The sequence below is a fragment of the Schistocerca nitens genome, chromosome 3 (assembly GCF_023898315.1).
Source record: "Schistocerca nitens isolate TAMUIC-IGC-003100 chromosome 3, iqSchNite1.1, whole genome shotgun sequence".
Classification (NCBI taxonomy): Eukaryota; Metazoa; Arthropoda; class Insecta; order Orthoptera; family Acrididae; genus Schistocerca; species Schistocerca nitens.
The window spans coordinates 459,884,458-459,905,251 of NC_064616.1; the positions used below are offsets into that span (position 1 = coordinate 459,884,458).

At 38.8% G+C, this 20,794-nt stretch overlaps 1 protein-coding gene across 1 annotated transcript in view; it reads left to right on the forward strand.

Annotated features, from left to right (window-relative positions):
- LOC126249274 (protein eva-1) overlaps positions 1-20,794 on the forward strand; it is a 308,032-nt gene that overhangs the window by 186,081 nt on the left and 101,157 nt on the right. The window contains exon 2 of the mRNA XM_049950928.1: positions 11,100-11,249. Within this exon, the coding sequence (XP_049806885.1) occupies positions 11,100-11,249 (150 nt within the window). The remainder of the gene's footprint in view (positions 1-11,099; positions 11,250-20,794) is intronic.

The following is a 20,794-nucleotide window of genomic DNA, read 5'->3' on the forward strand; positions in this document are numbered from 1 at the left end:
TCTTTCCATACTTTAATGACACATTCTGCTGACTTGTGGAAGTTTATGATAATTCTTACGTAAAGTTTTGGCAGTCCCTTGACCACAGCACCTTGAACAATAGCTTTAATGGTACTGTCATATGCTTTCTCAAGAGCTATGAAAACCAAATGACTGCTTAGATTCCTTTCCAGTCTCTTCTCCACAATCTGTGTTAGGGTAAAGATATCATCTACACATGAGCTGCCTCTTTTGGAATTTCCTCCCTATCCCATATACATTTATTAAATAACAATGAAATGAACACCCTTAGCTGCTTACAGGCGTTGACATACGTCAACGATCACAGTTAAAAATTGTGTGCCCCTACCGGGACTCGAACCTGGGATCTGCTTACATGGCGGAGGCTCTATCCATCTGAGCCACCGAGGACACATAGGATAGCGTGACTGCAGGGATTTATCTCTGGCACGCCTCCCGCAAAACCCACATTCTCAATGTATTGTCCCACACTACAGTCGTAGTGCCCCCGCCCATTATACTCATTACTCGCGGCGCATTGCCGATTCCCATAGAGTTCAGGCACTGTTTGTGCATTCACACAGAGGAAGAAGATGGTCAAGTGGCCGGTGAGCCTTAACTAGCCTATATATATACTAAGATGGTATCTGTTCTTTCTGACATGTGCGAAAGAACAGATACCATCTTAGTATATTTATTAAATAACTTGCTTAGATATTCATACAAAATACTTAAGGGCCATACCTCACTAATTCTATTGGTATATTTCCAGACCCTGGTGATTTCCCTATTTCCATTCGTGTAGCCACCTTCTTTACATCTTTTGTAGTTTATTTTCTCTATCTGTTCACCTTCCTGGTTCCCCCATATCTCTCACTTTATATCTTTGTACTCTGTCCTTTCTGTTGTTAACAGGCCTTTAAAAGTCTTCTCCCACTCTACCAGGCTGATAATCAGCAGGTTTGCTCTTTCTTTTACTTCTTTCCTCAACCCTGCAATCATTTTCCATGCTGCCACCGCTTTCGTACACCCCCCCCCCTTCCCCCCTCTCCCCAATGCATCGATCAACTTCTTCATGTTTATGTATCAAGGTTTCATTTTTCCTTTTGCAGATGTCCTTTATTACTTCTCTAATCATTCTAACATACAAGTTTGTGTCATGTTCGTCCCATGTTCTCAAACAATTATTACAGATCATCTTTATTAGGTTCACTTTTTCTTCACTGCTTTGTGTCCACTATTGATGGTGCCACTTTCTTTCTTCCTCTTTCTGCCCCACTGCTTCAAATGATGCTTCATGTATGGATTTTTAATTTCTCAGCACATATGCTCTGTTATTTCTTCCTCTAAGTGCCTCAGCTTGTTTGACAATCATAAATTATAAGAAAACTGACAGGCTATCGTTTCAATCTATCTAGAAATTATGTTTCATAGTATCCACTATACTTGTGGGGAATATTTGCCTTTTTAATTTTTCTTTGGCCCTTGGATGTTACAGTCACCTTTACACCTGACAGGAAGTGGTCTGAGCAACATTCTGCACCCCCATCTAAACTCTAACATCATTTGTTCTTATGTAGGAATTTTTATTTTGAATAATATAGTCTATTACTGTTCTGATATTTCTGGAATGATTCTTCCATATATACCTGTGGGTCTGCTTGTGAGAAAAGAGACCATGTAAAATTTTCAATGACAATGTTTCACACATATATCCACTAACCTTTCTCCATTGTCATTTACTGTGCCATCTCCATATCTTCCCACTGCCCCATTATCAGTGGCCACTTCTACCTTTCCATTAAAATCTGCCATTAAAATTATTTCTTTGTGGACACTTATGTTCTCTAGCACACTTGTTAAATCTTCGTTAAACTTATCTTTGACTGTCAGCATCATTTGTAGGTGCATAAGCCCCAACAATGATCAGTTTTTGGCCATATTTTGAGATTTCTACAATTATTATCCTCACATCAATTGTCTCCCAGTATTTAATCTCTCTTCTGTGCTTCTTAAAAAAGGTTGGCTATTGAAATCCTTCTCTTGGCCCCTTCCTCCTTTTTAATGCCACTGTAAAGATGGACTCAATCTGCTATATCTTCATTTCCATTCCCCTTGACCTTTATTTCACTGAGGACACACATATTTACCTTCAACCTCCTGAACTCGTGGCATACTCTTCTTTATACCGATTCCGTGTTGCTATAAACAGAGTCCTTTCCCATAGCCTTTTTTCACCTCTGTGATGTTCCAATCCTTTTATTTTTCTGAGACATTTGACTGAGGTGTTGAGCAAGAAGTAATTTTTTTGTAAATGCTGGGGAGCTGGCCAACAATTCAACAACCAGGCTGGAGGACTGGGAAATATTTTGCATTGCCATTCCCTAGACAGACTGTCTTCCCAGGGCTTTTATCTCTGTCCCCAACCCCACCCCATCCCACCCTGACTAATCAAGGAAATGAAACATCAGGGCTGGTTATAGGAAGGACGGGAAATTGTGAGGCACTCTGATTGGTTCCTCCACAGAGGTTTGGCTGGCTTCAGAGACCATGCCAACAGTTACACTGCCATTGGGACATGCTAACCCTTTCATCCACACAGACAAGGCTACAGTAAGGTGGTGTCTCCTGTTTGCAAATTAATATGGCAGTTGCTCAGATTGCTCATTTTCAACCAGTCACAGCACAAGACACGTGGCATCATGGGAATTTCATTATTTCATCATGAAAACTCATAAACACTTTGGTTTGAGCACAGAATACATTAAAAATCCAAAGTTCAGGAATGCAAACACCATAGACATTAAGCATATGGCAAACCTAATAAACACCACATTAAAGAACTCTCCAACACATGTCTTTCAGTGTGATTTGTTATGATAAACTGTTGGAAAATGTGATGTTGTACAAATAAGCTATTTACAGATTTTACCTTCAAGTTAGTTTTTGTTGGCTAAAGTGTAATATTGCCCCCCACCCACCCCGATATCTTGGTTTTGCTGACAGACTTATCTGTAGCAGAGCATGAGATCAAGGTTAGTTTCATTTGATAAATGTCACAGCCTTCCCCAGTATGGAAACCACAAAGAGCACCTGGTCTAGGTGATATTACAAACCATCATGTGGAATATAAAGGACCAACTCTAAGTCATAATATCAACATGTAAAGAACTATGTAATAATAATAAGGTACATTAGTACTAAGCTGGGCACAATACCATCTGATACATGATTTAGGTTTAATAGGTCAGAACTGAGGGGTATGCATTACATACTACTTAGTACTAGGATTGGAATTTTAATAGTGGCAGCTATTTATTTACAGCTCATACAAAATAGATACGTGTTTCAAAGTTTTACTGACCCTCAAAGTAGTCACCAACATTGTGTATAACCCATTGCCAGTGACGTGGAAGTTGTAGGATACTCTTAGCAGTGCCAGTTGTGTTGACAGTTCGAGTGGCGTGGTCTATTGCCTGACAAATTTGTAGCAGTTCTGAAGCAAATGCCGTGAAGTGTTTCCTTCAGTTTAGAAATCGAGTTGAACTTACAAGGGCTTAAGTCAGGGGAATGCAGTAGGTAGCATAGCACTTAGCAGCCCCATCAGTCAAACAACAAACAATCACTGGCAACAATAGTAGATTATTGCCATCCCTTGATGTATTATACAATACAGTGAAAATATATATTTATTATGTTTCTAAGTTATCATGTAAAAGACTACTGTCACCTGGTGGTAGCCCTAAACACTATTTAGCCCATTTAATTGCTGCCTGCCAGTGTGCTGTCAACTCTCAACACAATCACAGCAGGCAGTATCCTAGGAGCCACATGTATTTGGTCATAAACTGTGTGTGTTTGGCACAATAATGGTTTTATTGTATAATGTTATACTGGAGCATCTTCAAAAAAATATGTTCACCTCCGGCATGTTATATTTTAAATGTTTCGTGTTGGATTTTTCCATAATCATTTTTACTTATATTACTGTTTTTCCCAAATAGGCCATGACTAAATGACCATGCAATACATAGAACGACACAGTGTTCTATGTCTGTGCATGGTATGTAATATGTGTATCAGAATTTCTTATTCATAGACTTTGAGATTGTGATGACCTTACACAATCTGACATCAGTAATAAACTTCCCAACAAGAATTACATCCGAGTGCCAAACTATGATAGACAACATTTTTTTAGATGTAAATAGACATCAGAATTATATTGTCAGGCAGGTTATAAGTGGGCTTTCAGATCATGATGGACAAATTCTCACTATTTATGACGTTAATCTGTTCAAAAAAGAATTTCCTCAATCGAAATTCATAAGAGTAATTAATGAAGAAGCGAAAGGAACTTTCAACCACAGGTTGCAGCAAATGGATTGGTCTTTAATATATAGCCATGATGATGTTGATACTAAATTTAACTGTTTTATAAATGAATTCTGTGCACTTTTTGAAGAAATATTTCCCAAGAAATGGGTCAGAAACAGTGCTTCCAATTCTGTAAGCAAGCCTTGGATTACAAAAGGTATAAAAAGGTGTAAAACCAAAAGGGAAACTTATGCTGCAATAAGAGTCTGTAAAGATGTAGAAATATGGGAACACTATAGAATATACTGTAAAATTTTGAAGAAACTAATACAGAAATCAAAAGCCCTTTATTATGAGAAGAAAATAGATAATTCTAATAATAAAATAAAAGCAATTTGGAGCATTGTAAAAAAAGAAACAGGAAGAGATACAACAAGTAAAGAAGATATAAATAATATCAGATATGAAGGTATCCTAGTAGAAAACCCCAAAACGGTGGCTGAGATTTTTAATAAACACTTCCTATCAGTAACTCAACAGATTGGTTGCAAGCCCGATGTTGATGAAGCTGTAACTCTTTGTCAAGCCGTATAATCAAACACAATTTCAGAAATGCACCTTAATCCTCTCACTGTAGAAGAAATTAAAAAAATCATCATGTCTCTAAAAAGTACGAATTCTGCAGGGGTTGATAATACACTCCTGGAAATGGAAAAAAGAACACATTGACACCGGTGTGTCAGACCCACCATACTTGCTCCGGACACTGCGAGAGGGCTGTACAAGCAATGATCACACGCACGGCACAGCGGACACACCAGGAACCGCGGTGTTGGCCGTCGAATGGCGCTAGCTGCGCAGCATTTGTGCACCGCCGCCGTCAGTGTCAGCCAGTTTGCCGTGGCATACGGAGCTCCATCGCAGTCTTTAACACTGGTAGCATGCCGCGACAGCGTGGACGTGAACCTTATGTGCAGTTGACGGACTTTGAGCGAGGGCGTATAGTGGGCATGCGGGAGGCCGGGTGGACGTACCGCCGAATTGCTCAACACGTGGGGCATGAGGTCTCCACAGTACATCGATGTTGTCGCCAGTGGTCGGCGGAAGGTGCACGTGCCCGTCGACCTGGGACCGGACCGCAGTGACGCACGGATACACGCCAAGACCGTAGGATCCTACGCAGTGCCGTAGGGGACCGCACCGCCACTTCCCAGCAAATTAGGGACACTGTTGCTCCTGGGGTATCGGCGAGGACCATTCGAAACCGTCTCCATGAAGCTGGGCTACGGTCCCGCACACCGTTAGGCCGTCTTCCGCTCACGCCCCAACATCGTGCAGCCCGCCTCCAGTGGTGTCGCGACAGGCGTGAATGGAGGGACGAATGGAGACGTGTCGTCTTCAGCGATGAGAGTCGCTTCTGCCTTGGTGCCAATGATGGTCGTATGCGTGTTTGGCACCGTGCAGGTGAGCGCCACAATCAGGACTGCATACGACCGAGGCACACAGGGCCAACACCCGGCATCATGGTGTGGGGAGCGATCTACACTGGCCGTACACCACTGGTGATCGTCGAGGGGACACTGAATAGTGCACGGTACATCCAAACCGTCATCGAACCCATCGTTCTACCATTCCTAGACCGGCAAGGGAACTTGCTGTTCCAACAGGACAATGCACGTCCGCATGTATCCCGTGCCACCCAACGTGCTCTAGAAGGTGTAAGTCAACTACCCTGGCCAGCAAGATCTCCAGATCTGTCCCCCATTGAGCATGTTTGGGACTGGATGAAGCGTCGTCTCACGCGGTCTGCACGTCCAGCACGAACGCTGGTCCAACTGAGGCGCCAAGTGGAAATGGCATGGCAAGCTGTTCCACAGGACTACATCCAGCATCTCTACGATCGTCTCCATGGGAGAATAGCAGCCTGCATTGCTGCGAAAGGTGGATATACACTGTACTAGTGCCGACATTGTGCATGCTCTGTTGCCTGTGTCTATGTGCCTGTGGTTCTGTCAGTGTGATCATGTGATGTATCTGACCCCAGGAATGTGTCAATAAAGTTTCCCCTTCCTGGGACAATGAATTCACGGTGTTCTTATTTCAATTTCCAGGAGTGTATATAATTTATTGAAATATTCTTGTGTGTGGATAAGGGATATTCTCTGTCATATTTTCAATGCTTCCCTTCAGAAAGGTGTTGTTCCCAGTAGACTTAAGTATGCCATTGTGAAGCCCCTGTACAAAAAGGGTGATAAAGCTGAACTAACTAACTATCGACCTACCTCTTTGCTGACAGCTTTCTCCAAAATTCTAGAAAAGCTAATACATGTAAGAATTACTGATCATCTCATGAAGAGCGGAGTTCTCAGCAAGAGCCAGTTTGGCTTTCAAAAGGGCCGTTCAACAGAAGACGCTGTCTACGCACTTGCAAATGAAGTCCTAGAAACTCTTAATGAAAAAATGCTAGCACTTGGTGTCTTCTGTGATTTATCCAAAGTGTTTGACTGTGTTGATCACCAGATTCTCTTGCAAAAAGCAAAATTAGTAGGAATAAGTGGTGTTGCAGGCAATTGGCTACAGTCATACCTCCAAGACAGAAAACAAAAAGTTGTGTTGAATAGCTCGGGTGGAGTATGTGACACTTCCTCAGATTCTGAATGGAGTTCCATTACATGTGGAGTGCCCCAGGGCTCAATTCTTGGACCACTATTATTCCTGATTTTTATAAATGATCTACCATCATGTACAAGCCTGCCGTGTAAATTTACATTATTTGCTGATGATACCACAATTTTTATGAGCAGTAGAACAGACAACCATCTTGAGGAACTCATTATTCACATACTCTCAGATATGGTTAATTGGTTCAAGGTGAATGGTCTCTCATTAAATTCCAGTAAGACCAGCTTTATTCAATTCTGTACAAAAACAGAAAAAGAGAGAGAGATAAGTGTGACATGTGGTAATCAACCAATAGTTAGAATGGAAACAACAACATTTCTTGGAGTGCACATTGACAAGAAAATGAACTGGTCTTCACATATTATTGATCTCTGTAAGAGGCTTAGCTCTGCTACCTATGCTTTACGGGTTGTCACTACATGTGTTGAACCTAACACTGCAAAAGTGGCATATTATGGCTACTTTCATTGTCTCATTGAGTACGGAATTATTTTTTGGGGCAACCAGCCATTAGCAAGGAAAGTGTTCATTGCACAGAAGCGAGCTTTAAGAATTATATGTGGATTGCGCCCAAGAGACTCTTGTAGAAATAGTTTTCGTAATCTTAAAATATACACAACTACATGCCAATATATTTTTTTCTCGTGTTTTGTTTGTAAAAATATAGATATATTTCAACCAAACAGTAATTATCATGAGCATAACACACGGAGGAAGAATGACATACACAGTCAACTCAGAAATTTGAGCTTGGCACAAAAGGGTGTCCACTACACTGGAGCAAAACTCTTCAATGCTCTTCCTCCCAAAATAAAGACAAAGATTCATAACAATAGTGAGTTTAAGAAAGCTCTAAAAATATTTCTGCTAGAAAAAGCTTTTTACAGTCTAGATGAATTTTTAACTAAATAAATTGTAAAGTTTTAATATTATATAATACAAGTTGACATAATGCCACTATGAATTTTATTTAACCTGAGCTCTCTATCTGTGTGTGCTCTGTATCTGTTTTCTGTAGTGTTTTAATGATTCTAAGAAAATATGTATTTTCTTTTTCTGTATTGCTGCACAAAGAATTTACTGTATAAATTTTTATATAATTATGTACTCAAATTTCTGTATATGCTATAAGAATATCAGATTGTATTTGTAAAAAACTGACTTGTTCCACGTCCTTGTGTATCCAACACAGTTGGACCTATGGAACACGAAATAAATCAAATCAAATCAATAATGAATAATGATTATTGGACTGTAAAATTTGCTTGCAATACTTTTTCAGATCTGAAGTTGGTAATTTAACTCACTGAAACTAGTATTCTGTATACACATTTTGTGTGATCTGGGCAAATAAACTTCTCTAGTGAGGAGTTTACATTATTTAAAAACTCAGAGATATGTTTCCAATGTTTATAAAAAGAAAAACTGACAATCAGTGTGTACTAATAATTATGGAATATGCTGGTGAGACCTGCACTTTCAAAATCTGGGGGTTTCTCAGTGAGCAGTGGAGAGATGTGTGTTGGGATTTATTTGGATAGACATGAAAACTGAAATTAGCAAAGAAACAGAATGGAGAGGAAGATGTGATTATCACTGCAATGGAAATGATATGTGTGCAGTAGATGGATAAAGAAAGTTCTTTGCTGACTTCTGAGAGATAAGACCTAAATGGCAATCTAATACAATCTGGGTAGTAAACAACACTATAAAACACAGGAGCAACATGAGTTCATATATGTGCAGACTGTATCACACTGAAAGATCTGGAGAAGGACTTTATCCAGCAGTGAATATCAAATGGTTGTAGTAGTTGTTGTTGTTGTTGTTAATCATAGGGACAGCGTGCAATATGTTGAACAACATTTGTTTGACTATATTGATTGAAATTTATTTCTAGGATATACTGAAAAGTTTTAGTTTAGTTTAAATTTTTGTGTGTTCTGTGCATCATATTCCTAACAGCTTGCAGTGATGTGGTATATGTTGGTAGATTCACAAGTAAGACATATTTTCTCTGTGAAAACATATGTACATGCAAAGAATTGAAGTATGCAAAGTAGGTTAACTTTTTAATGCTTTCATCACCAAAATCAACAGGTACACTTAGAGCAAATGCTGAACTCAAGCATTTGAGAAGCCTTAAATACAGGGTTTACAGAAATTCCCATACCAAACTTTTAGGACTTTTAGAGAGTAGTAAGCACATAACGCTTTGAATAGGAGCACATGTCCAGAAATGTACCATTTCAGTGCAACATCTGTTTGAAAACATGTTTGCTAGGTAGTTATGCAATAGGGTAGTCATGGTGGGGGCTGATGTGTTGGATCGGCTGATGACATTTGATGTCTTTCCTGCCTCTCTAGCCATTCGGTGTGGCCGTGCGGCTCTAAGCGCGTCAGTCTGGAACCGCGTGATTGCTACGGTCGCAGGTTCGAATCCCGCCTCGGGCATGGATGTGTGTGATGTCCTTAGGTTAGTTAGGTTTAAGTAGTTCTAAGTTCTAGGGGACTGATGACCACAGATGTTAAGTCCCATAGTGCTCAGAGCCATTTGAACCATTTTTTGAACCTACCTCTCTGACCCACTTCAAGTCACATTCACATGTGTGTGAGTGTTAGAAAAACATGGTTGAGTACACGTTTGCAGAATACACTGACATGATTCTTCTGAATTGCAAAGCTCATGGTAATGGAAAAGCTGCTCGTTGCCTTTATCAAGACCAATCTCCACAAAGTCTGATTCTATCACATACTCTTTTTGCCACAGTTATGCAACAACTTCAAGAAAGGGTACTTTCACCATCAGCAGGTGAGGATTACGGGGTCCTGGGTTCGATTCCCAGCTGGGTTGGGGATTTTCTCTGCCCAGGGACTGGGTGTTTATTTTGTCCTCATCATTTCATTATCATCATCACCATCATCATCATCATCATCATCATCATCTTCTTCATTTGTGAGAGTGACTAGATTGGATTGTGAAAAGAAAATGGACTGTGTAAAAATGAGGACTTCGTATGGGTGCTGACAACCACTCCACAAACCAAATATCATCATCATCAGTAGGTGTGACTGTGGTGCTCCAAGGAGATGCTGCACACCCATATTGCAAGGGGACACACTGCATTCCATCAAAGAGAAACTATCAATGAGTACATGTGCAATTTCTTTGGCTTCTAAGTCCAAAATATTATCTACTCACTCGCCAGTAAAAGTCTTACAAGTTTGGAATGGGAATTTCCAAACACCCTGTACATGATTTCCAGTAGAAGTTTTAATCAGTACGGATGTGCAGGAATTTCACAAAGTCAGTTTTATATATTTCATTTCCCATGTGCTGCATCTTTGGTGATGATGATACATCTTGTTTTGTACAGAACTGAATGAATGTGTTTTTTCTACATTAAGTGATAGACCATTTACTGCAAACCATATTTTTAAATGTTTTGTTTATTGCTTATTGTGTTGTTGCAGCTCTGGTATACTTATATGGGTCACTTTTTTCATTGTTATCATAGGGCACTGGACTTGTAATGACCTTCATTTAAATGAAAAGACAAATGTTGATAAGGCGTAACATAATTTACAGTGGAGGAAATTAGTTGAAATCCTTGAGGTGAAAATATTTTCATCACCAGGATTAGCTGACAAGGGGAGATGATATGGGGGCATAATATGCCTGAATATAAGAGTTTGTGCCAATGTTCTTGGTTAAATTTCAAACATATCTGCTGTGTATACTGGAGTGGGGGCATAATCTGTCCATCAGATGTCAATATTTGTGTTTTTAAGAAGACTAAACTATTTAATAGCATTTTTTTCAACCCCTCTCCTCATATCATTATCAACTATATCAAGACTAACAACAATAATACAAACTTGACATTACAGTTACATGAGCATTCATTGCACGGAATAGTTACAATTAAAATACAGATATGATAACCAGCTAATAGGTGTCAAATATAAAGGCTTGCATTCTGCTATGAGCCACATGAGAAAATTTAAAAAATGTCCAGTTTATACGTTCTTGTGTAGTTTTGTAACTTTTTTGGCAGCATTTTCATATCTGTGACTTTGAAACTGATTTATTGTTTCAGATGAGTTTCGCAGCAAAGTCGCCTGTCAAAGTGAAACAGTGCACCTGCAGTGCAATCCAAATGCTCGAATTGCTGTCTACTCAGCAAGCTTTGGACGCACTGAATATGAAAGTATACAGTGTCCACAGCCACAGGGTGTCCCTGAGGAAAGTGAGTATTCAAGTTTCTTTAAACAAATTACACAAAATTTTGTAACATCTGTTTGTCCTGTATTTCCAGTGACCTTTTTTGTTATACTCACTAAAATTCTTGTCCTTCTTGTGGTTCACTTTTCTTCTCATTATTTTTATGTAAATTAATTGAAGTTAGCTCCATTCATGGAAAAATAATATCTTTTCAGTAATTTTTTCCCAGTACCAAAATGCAGAATACAAGATATTTTGTAAATGTAGGTGTACATTTGAACCAAGACTCATCTCAATGATTTTCCTCTCCAGAGCTTTGTATGTGTGACTAATTTGCTGACCCACTGAAATTTTGTCTTCCACTTCATATTTTGATGCTAATCTAATGCAGTACAATTTTTCTTCTGTACATCTCACTGACATTAGGCATACAATATTTCTGTATATTTTATATTTCATAGTTTTTGTATCAATTCTATAACATTAAAAGTTCTTTAGCAATGTGAAAGCATCTTAAATTTCCTGTTATGTGTACCAAAAGCTCTTCAAGTGTATATGTACACACATATCCAGTGGTCACAGACCCTGTAGACCACACACTGAGTCCACAAGTTGCCTCCATTCCTTTTGGTTTTGCGCTCGATTACTCCAGGTGTCTTCAGTCCCCAGGGCTGCCAGATCCTTCACCATGTCATCCATCCAGCACTGCCTTTGTCGTCCTGTGGGGTATCTGGTACTTGGTTTCCCCTCAATTGCCTTCTTCATGGGCCCTTCTTCTTGCTTACGGGCTACATGACACACCCATTGGATTGTTCTGCTGTTCAGTATCTGTAGGATTGTTGTTCATTGCATCAAGAAGTAGAATTCATTGTTCTCCCTCTTCTTCCATTCTCCTTTATTTAAGATTTGTCCCCATATCTTCCTTATTACTCATCTTTAAATATTGATAGTTTTTCCTTTCCTTGTTTAGTCATGCTCAAGTTTTCATCATCTCATCCCCATTGATGTGCAAGTCGCCAAAGTGGCATCAAATCAAAAGACTTCCACCCGGTGAATGGTCTATCTGACAGGAGGTCCTAGTCACATTACATTTACATTTTTAGTCATTATAAATATTTATAAGTGCCTGTTTGCTACTCATCACTTGGCTATAAAAGTGAATGGTGATTTCTGCTCATTCATTTATTTACCCATCCATCCATGCATCCAACTCATTCTGTAGACCTCATCCTAAGAGTAAGCTCCCATGAATCACTAGAAAGTCTACATGAAAAATATGATGCCTGACAAAAAAGTGAAGAATCCAGAAGGGGAGGAGGAAACAAAATGAAGTTTCTTGTGTTGAAAGAGTATTTGGTGTTATTTCACTGGTTACAAAATTTATTCATATTATTTGAGAGTATGATACCACTTACCAGCATGATGTCCCCCCCACTCTCTCTCCTGGATTTGGTGGGGAATGGTGTCATAAAGCAGTTGTATTCTCTCCTGAGGTAAGGTGGCCCACAACTTTTGTAAATAGTCCTTGATACCATGTATACTGGCACTGGAATGGAGCTGACATCCCAGCTGATCCGAAAAACATTCTGTTGGTGACAGATCTGGGGATCTTGCTGGCTGTAGAAGTACTTGAACATCATGCAGGCAGTTCATAGAGACATGTGCCATGTGTGGAGTAGCATTGTTCTGTTGAGAAATAACACCACAATACAGTCATGTAAGAGGTAACAAATGAGGATGAAGGATGTTGTTGTGCCATCAGAGTTTCCTCGGTCACCATCAGCTGTAACTGAAGTCATACTCAGTGGCTCCCCACACCATGACATGAGGAGTAACAGCCCTGTACTCTCCAAAACGTTGGAAGAATGTGATCTCTCACCAAGCCATTGCCATACTCACCAATGATGGTCATCTGGGATGGTGCAGAGCTGTGATTCATCACAAAACACAATGTGATGCCATTCATCAGCAGTTCATGCCTCTCTGGCACAGTATCACTCCAAATGCGATCATCTGTGTTGTGGTGTTAATGGCAGCCTATGCATGGGATGGTAATTCCCTAGTGCAGTTCCTTCTAGTTTCTGACCAATGGTGCGACATGACAAATAATGTTGCAGGAGGTCTATTACTTGTTCTCAGATGGTGGACATAGATGTAAAGGGTTTACAATTTACTTGTTGAACAATACTGTGATACTCCCTTGTAGTGATCAGATAGGATTAACTGGAACCATAACAATGAGTGTGCCTCCCCTCAAGTTTCCATGCAGTCTAACATCAGGCCACTGTCACTTTCAAATGTGAATATTGCATGACTCAACCGGCAGGCCATATGGAGTGTGACAATGGCACCTCTTTCAAATTTTATCTATTACTGGTAATGCCATCTCACACAAATATGTAGCATCTCCATGCCCTATGCAGTGATCGCTCAACATCTGATGCTGATCGTGCCCACCATATGCCCTACTAGGCCTGGTAACAACAATAAAGATGAACAACACCAATGCACTTTGGTGGTTGTCCTACTGGTCACACAGAATTGCAACTCTAATTATTTACATACAACCCAATGGTACGTACATGTATGAAGTTACATTGACATCCATCCATGTCTTCTGGGTGTTTCAATTTTTTTGTCAGGCAGTGCAATTTTGTGTCTTGTGTTGTGGCTATGCAAATTACACATCATGTAATTTTTGTCTTCTTTGTCTGCTGGCAGTATCTTATTTAATGACATTAATTGTTATTTTCTTTCTGTATAGGCAGAGCCTCTGCAACTTATAACTGCTTTTTAAGGATCTACCATATTCATTTTATTTATATATGTCTGAAGTGTCCTTAGTGGTGACTTTTGGCAATAATTTCTTTCTGTATTTAGTGCATGGAAACAGTTTCCACTTGAATTATATATTCCAGCTGGACTTTTTGTCTACAGAAACTAACCACACACAAAATAAGTTAAATTTATTGTTATCTACCATTCACATTAAAAGTTAGGTGTACTGAAAAGTGATAGTGTTAATTTCGAGATCACTGAAGAGGCCTCTACAAGATTTGTGATTACCTATTTTTCACAGTATTTGTACTACTCACTTTTTCGTATTGCCCTGCAAAACAGCATCTATTGAAAGCATGTTTGTCTACAGAAATTTAATAAAGAGGGAGTAACATTCTAAAATTGTCATTATAACAATGAAATCAATCAGTTTTTGACAAAACAATATAACTGGATAGATAAAAAATCTATTCACCAAGCGGCAGCAGACCACACACATAAAAGAAGGTTTTAATTACTCAAGCTTTTGGAGCCAGTGGCTCCTTCTTCAGGCAGAATGATTGAAGGGGAAGGAAGAGGTACGAAGGAAAAAAACTGGAGAGATCTGGGAAAAAGGGGTAGATTTGAGGAAAGTCACCCAGAATGGCAGATCAGGGCAGACTTACCAGATGGGATGAGAAGGAATTACTGATTGTTGGGGACTGCACTATACAAGATGTGAAAAGCTGAGAGCTTAAAGGTGGAAGACAAGGTAATATGCAAGTCAGAGATTACTGCTTAGTCTGCCATTCTTTTTTCGACAGTTGCCATCCTTTCCATGTCAGATGTTCCCTCCCATACAGCCTTGGCATTCAAGGCAAACATATTTGTTCAGATGCAGACCCTTTACAGCAATACACCATCATTCTCACCTCAGCCTTCACTGGAAGTAATTACCACACTAGCCTAGTTCAAAAGCAGATCTCCCAAGCCGTCACATCCAATCCTGGAATTGCTGATCCCTCCAAGAAACATCTTCAGAGCACACCACTGATTACTCAGTATTATCCTGGTCTGGAATGTATTAACCAGCTACTTTGACAAGGCCTTGACTTCCTAAAATCACACCCTAAAATGAGATCCATTCTGTCTGAGATTTTGCCCACTACACCTAGAATAGCTTTTCACCGCCCTCCTAATGTCCACAATACTCTTGTTATACCCTATGCTCCTTCTGCACCAATCCCCATACCATATGGTTCCTACCCCTGTGAGCATCTGCACTGTAAGACTTGCCCTGTGCACCCTCCTACCACCACCTATACCAGCCCCGTAAGTGGCAAACCATTTATTATCAAAGGGAGACCCACCTGTGAACCGACATATGTCATATACCAGCTAGTGTGTAAACACTGTTCAGCCTTTTCCATCTGCGTGACTACCACCAAATTATCACTTAGGATGAATGGGCTTAGGCAGAGGGTGTATACTGGCAACACGCAGTATCCTGTTGCAGAACACACTCTACAACTTGACAATCACGACCTCGGTACCTGTTTCACTACAGACGCCATCTGGGTTTTCAGGACTCTGCAGGTTGGAAGTAGCACTACAACATATACTTGGTTCTTGCCACCCACCTGGCCTTAATTTACTTCACAGTAACTACTCCTTTCTTCACTCCATTTTAGTTTTCTACACATTTCATTTTCTTACCTGTCTATTTTTTGCCACTGCCCCCCCCCCTCGCCCCCCATCCTACCTCTGTTACATGCAATGCACTTAGCTTTTCACTCTTATTAACTTGTGTATGATGTTTAAGCAGTCACCTCTGGTCTTGGATGTTGCCCTATCTTCCACGTTTAAGCTCTCAGGTTTTCAGATCTTTTCCATGCAGTCCCCAACAATCAGCCTTTCTTTCTCATCCCATCTGGTAAATCTCCCCTGACCCACAGTTCGGGGTGACTTTCCTGAAATCTGCCCCTATTCGTAAATCTCTCTAGTCCTTTTTCTTCACTCATCTGCCTTCCCCTTCAACCCTTCTGCCTGAAGAAGGAGCTCTGTAAGCTTGTCTAATTATAACCTTTTTTTATGTATCTGTTCTGCAACCGATTGGTGAGCAGATATTTTATCTATCCAATTATAAAATTGTCATTATTTACATGAGTAATGTTATAAGTGTAGAAATTTGCTGTACTGCAACAACTAAATTTGATAGGAAGTACAAGGAAGTTATTATATCTCAAATGTTTAATAGTTATTAAACAATTTTCATAAGATAGATTACCGTGGTACCTATAAATGCAAGCATATTTCACAAGCATATCCAAAGTACATCATTTTCATTTTATTAATCTAAATATGGATGCCACCATTATGACTTAACAATCCAAAATTATTTTCAAGTATGATTAAAGCTATCATATCTAATGAGTTAATTAACAGAAAATGTTGACAACAGCTATTTTTATTGAGATGGTACCAATAATGTTGGGCTGATATTAAAAATGGAAAATGGAAAAAAAGTCTGATGAAATACCATTAGATATCAAAAAAGATAACTCACAAAAAAGTCATTAATTTTCATTCTTATCAGAGTGGAGAAACAGAAAACAGTAAAAAACTTTGATACCATCTTTAGTGCCTTTTTCTTCCTTCAAATTTTAATATTTAATAATGCTAATGGACTGATGCATTATTTTCATTTCTTCTATTTCTTAATGCTAACTGGCATAATAAAAGCTGAACCAAATGTGTTCTGAAAGCTATACTTTCATGCATGTTTGGGAAAAGGTTAACCCAGAACCAACATTCAATGAGATGAATGTGAAAAACTGTTGAAAACGACCCTCAAATTGGCCAGTAGAACCAACTTAGCAGCCTAGGCCTGGACCAAGATGGTTGTCATCTCCACAGTCGGACATATTATTGTGAAGCCTTTCCACATTGACTGCAGGACTCTATGTCTAAACTAGTAGCATTTTTTTGCACCTTATAGAGTTTGCAAGTGTTCCAACATCTACAAATATCATCTATTTGACCTTGAAGTTCCACACTTTCTTCCTCTCTTCTAATGCAAAATATGGTACTGTGCATATTCTTTTTGACTGATTCATTTGAGTGCCTGCATGAATATACATCAATACTCCCACAGTAAAGCATGGTGGTGCCCTTCAGAGTCTACTATAATCACTTTTCTGTTAGTGTAGTCTCAGCATGCCTAGATGGGTCTCTTTTGTCCATAGACAAATGGTATACTATGAATGTAATTAAACTGTGTATAAAGGGAAAGGCAGTTGGGGACATGGTTATTTTGTAATGGGTGTTGAATTGTCCCTTGATAAAGGATGTACAAGCAATTGACAGAGATAACACTGGGGACCCCATGCCAGAGATAATGCTAGGGATCCCATTTTGCAAAATTTCTATAAAGATTCACATCCATCATGATAGAAAAATAGAGCCAAAACTGCCACCATGACTTCAAAATGGTACTATTTGATGTGAACAGCATGACAACCAAACAAACTTAAAGTATGTAGTACTTGCCAAAGCCACAAGGTTTCCCAATGCATTTAGTGATGCTCAAGTTTCTAGTTGAGTCACAGATGATTGTTTCTACATATGCATGCAAATTTTGGGATAAATAAAAATTCTAAAATTGACATTCCAGGAGGGTGCATGCCCAACAGATCAGGCGCCAAACACATGCACCTTGATGGTAATGATAACTCCAGTGCAGATGCATACGGTGTCCAAACCCTTGCAGGAATCAGAAAAGCTTCCAGCAATGAAGATAATAGACAGTATGGCTACATCTGCCATGTGCAACAACTTGAGAGTTTGTATTGGAAGGGAAATGTGTCCAGATAGCTGAGGTGGTGAAGACTTGCATAAAGTGGGAAATCGGGGCTCAAGCCCCAGTCCAGCACAAATTTTCTCTGAACGTTTCAGTGGTTGCATTTGGGGGTGCTTGCTGGAAACTGTATTTGTTAACATGTCAGCTTTTCAGGTTGGTGTGATGAATGACATAAAATGTTTTAATGATGGAGTAACAAACAGTTTAAAAACCATGAGCAGACTAGGCATCAAAACTAGGGACGACATGAAAAATGGACAGGCCATATGTCACTGAAGCTGAAAAAGCTACTGGAAGCATGACAAATGTATCAGAATAACAGAAAAAGAGAAAAACCCAAAGAAGGTGGAAAGGACACTCAGAATCAACAAGATTATGGAGCTGGAATGTTTTGACATGTTATCATTGAGAACAAAATGACATGCAAATCTTTAATTTCAGTTTTCCATAATCAGCATTTTCGCATACTTAGGTATCATTATCTCATCCGGAAAGTTACAAAAACAAAATTTTGTGTGAATAATAATATAGTGTATGCCTACACAGTGAACCAGATCATTCAACAATGTATTAAATATTTTAAGCTTGAGCATGCCATATGTTCTTAAATTATTAGGAGAAAGAATTTACTTCTAATTTTTTTTTAAATACACAAAACAAGAACTTGGTAAGTAGTCTGGCTTTCTTCTTTTAACAAGTTAATAACTAAAAGAATAAAATTTGTCTTGGCCTATCACTTTGAATGGTGTAGAAGTGCAGTCTACTTAAAATAAAAATTATACATAATTTAGTATGCAAAATAAAAATCAATTTTCACTCCACTATGAATTCCACAGTATTTAAATTTTTTTCACACAGAGTTCAAAATAAACTAACTATTTGGTTAAAGTGTTAAAGTTTCATTTCAATATCAATTAAAGTTTTGTGTTATTATGTTTCAAAACACTAGTAAAAAATACAGACCATGATGTCCAGTTTCCCTTAAATTCACTGAAAGGTCATTTATGTAGATTAAAAACAGGAGACTCCTTACAGGACTCTTATATTAATCCATTCTGAGTTTAGGATTCCTAAGGAGAAGTTTTCCAATATTGCCCTCTCCTTTCTGTCATAAAGGTAAAACTCCATTCTTGCAACAGAGATGCCAATAATGGCATAAGACATTAAGTATGCTAATTAGAATTCTAAGGTCCATACAGCAAATGGTCTTTCATAGGGTATATAATCAGGATAACTTACCTTCTTTAGTTCTGTCAGTATTTTCTTTCTGGGGTGATATGTAACTTCCCTTTTAGAGCGTTCTTTACAGAAGACAATCTAAGACGGAATTAAAATATGAGAAGCAGCACAGTGGTCAGCACATTGGATTCACATTCAGGAGGACAACAGCTCAAATCCACATCTGACCATCCAGATTTAGGTTTTCCATTATTTCCCAAAATCACCTAAAACAAAGTCCAGGACAGTTCCTTTGAAAGAGCAGAGCCAGTTTCCTTTCCTGTCCTTAATCAATCTGAGCTTGTGCTCCATCTCTAATGTCCTCATTGTCAAAGGGACATTAAACACCAATCTCCCTGCCTTTTTTAATACTCAGTTAAGATGTTCTACCCAGAAAAAGACTCAGTCATTATTTACATTCATCACCATTATCATCAATCATCAATTGTCAACATCAACACCAACAATAACATCACTGGTTGTTTAACATCCACTACTGGAAAAAGACATTCTGGTTTCAAAAATCTGTTTATTTTTAGCAGAACATCAACAGGCAGTGTTAGGTCTGTTGTTTACATCTTTTCCCACCCATCCTCAAGTTTCCTCCAAGTGCTCTAAATATATGGGCATGTTGAAAAAGGCGACTGATGACCTCAGAAGTTAAGTCGCATAGTGCTCAGAGCCATTTTTGAACCATGTTGAAAAGTAATTCCTTAGAAGTTTTTATGTGAAAAATTTAAAACTTTTTAAATAAAGCAAATGTTATTAATAGTCTACATAGTTATTCATCATGTCTACATATTTATTTCTGAACATTATCACCTGGCAACAAACACATTTCTCCCAATGAGAGATCAGTTTGTAGATATTGTCACTGTAGGATGTTTGATTTCATTTATGGAGCCACAGCCTCACTTCTGCTTGCACCACTTAATCACTATCAAAGTGAGGTCCTCAGAAGTTTTCTTTAAGTTTAGGAAACAGATGAAAATTGGATGGGGCCAAGTTGGGACTGTATGGAGGATCATCAGTGACAATGTACCCAAGGTGTTGAATTGCTGCAGACATTGCAGAGCTCATGTGTGGTCTGGTTTTAAAGGAGAGGGTTCTCTATGTGTGGTTGAGCTCTTTGAATGTGAAACTTGATTACAGAATGCTTTTTCTCATCAACCAATGTAGTTATATCATTTAGCAGGAGAGGGTTGCAGCTTGCATCAGCAAAATGGGAAAGTTGACTGAGTAATATGTGTGACATATAATACTTCAACTAATATTGAAAACAGAATAAAAATTAAGAGGCATCACTTTTGAGCATGTCCTCATACAAAAACTTATCAACTGGTTGTAAGACTTCATTCTACTATTTTCATGTGTTTCATATGTTATTCAGTCTTATTGTAATTGATTTATAGGTCTTCTTTCAAACTGGCTCTACCAAGTTTTTACATTCACTAAGGCAAACAGACTAGTGTCATGAGCAAAATAGAAGCAGTTCATATATGCTCGATTACCACATGTTCCTTCTTCATTTTCCCAGATTAAGGATCTGAAAATTTCCACTATGGATATGAAAAGTTTTGTATATGTGGAGTTTTTCTTGCCTGACATCTCTCTCAACTATGAATTTATCACTATTATGATGTAAGACTAATGAATGCTGTAACTCAGATGTGTATCTACTTCTGTATAATAATACTACTGAAACTGACAATGCTTCAGAATTATTAACTATGTGT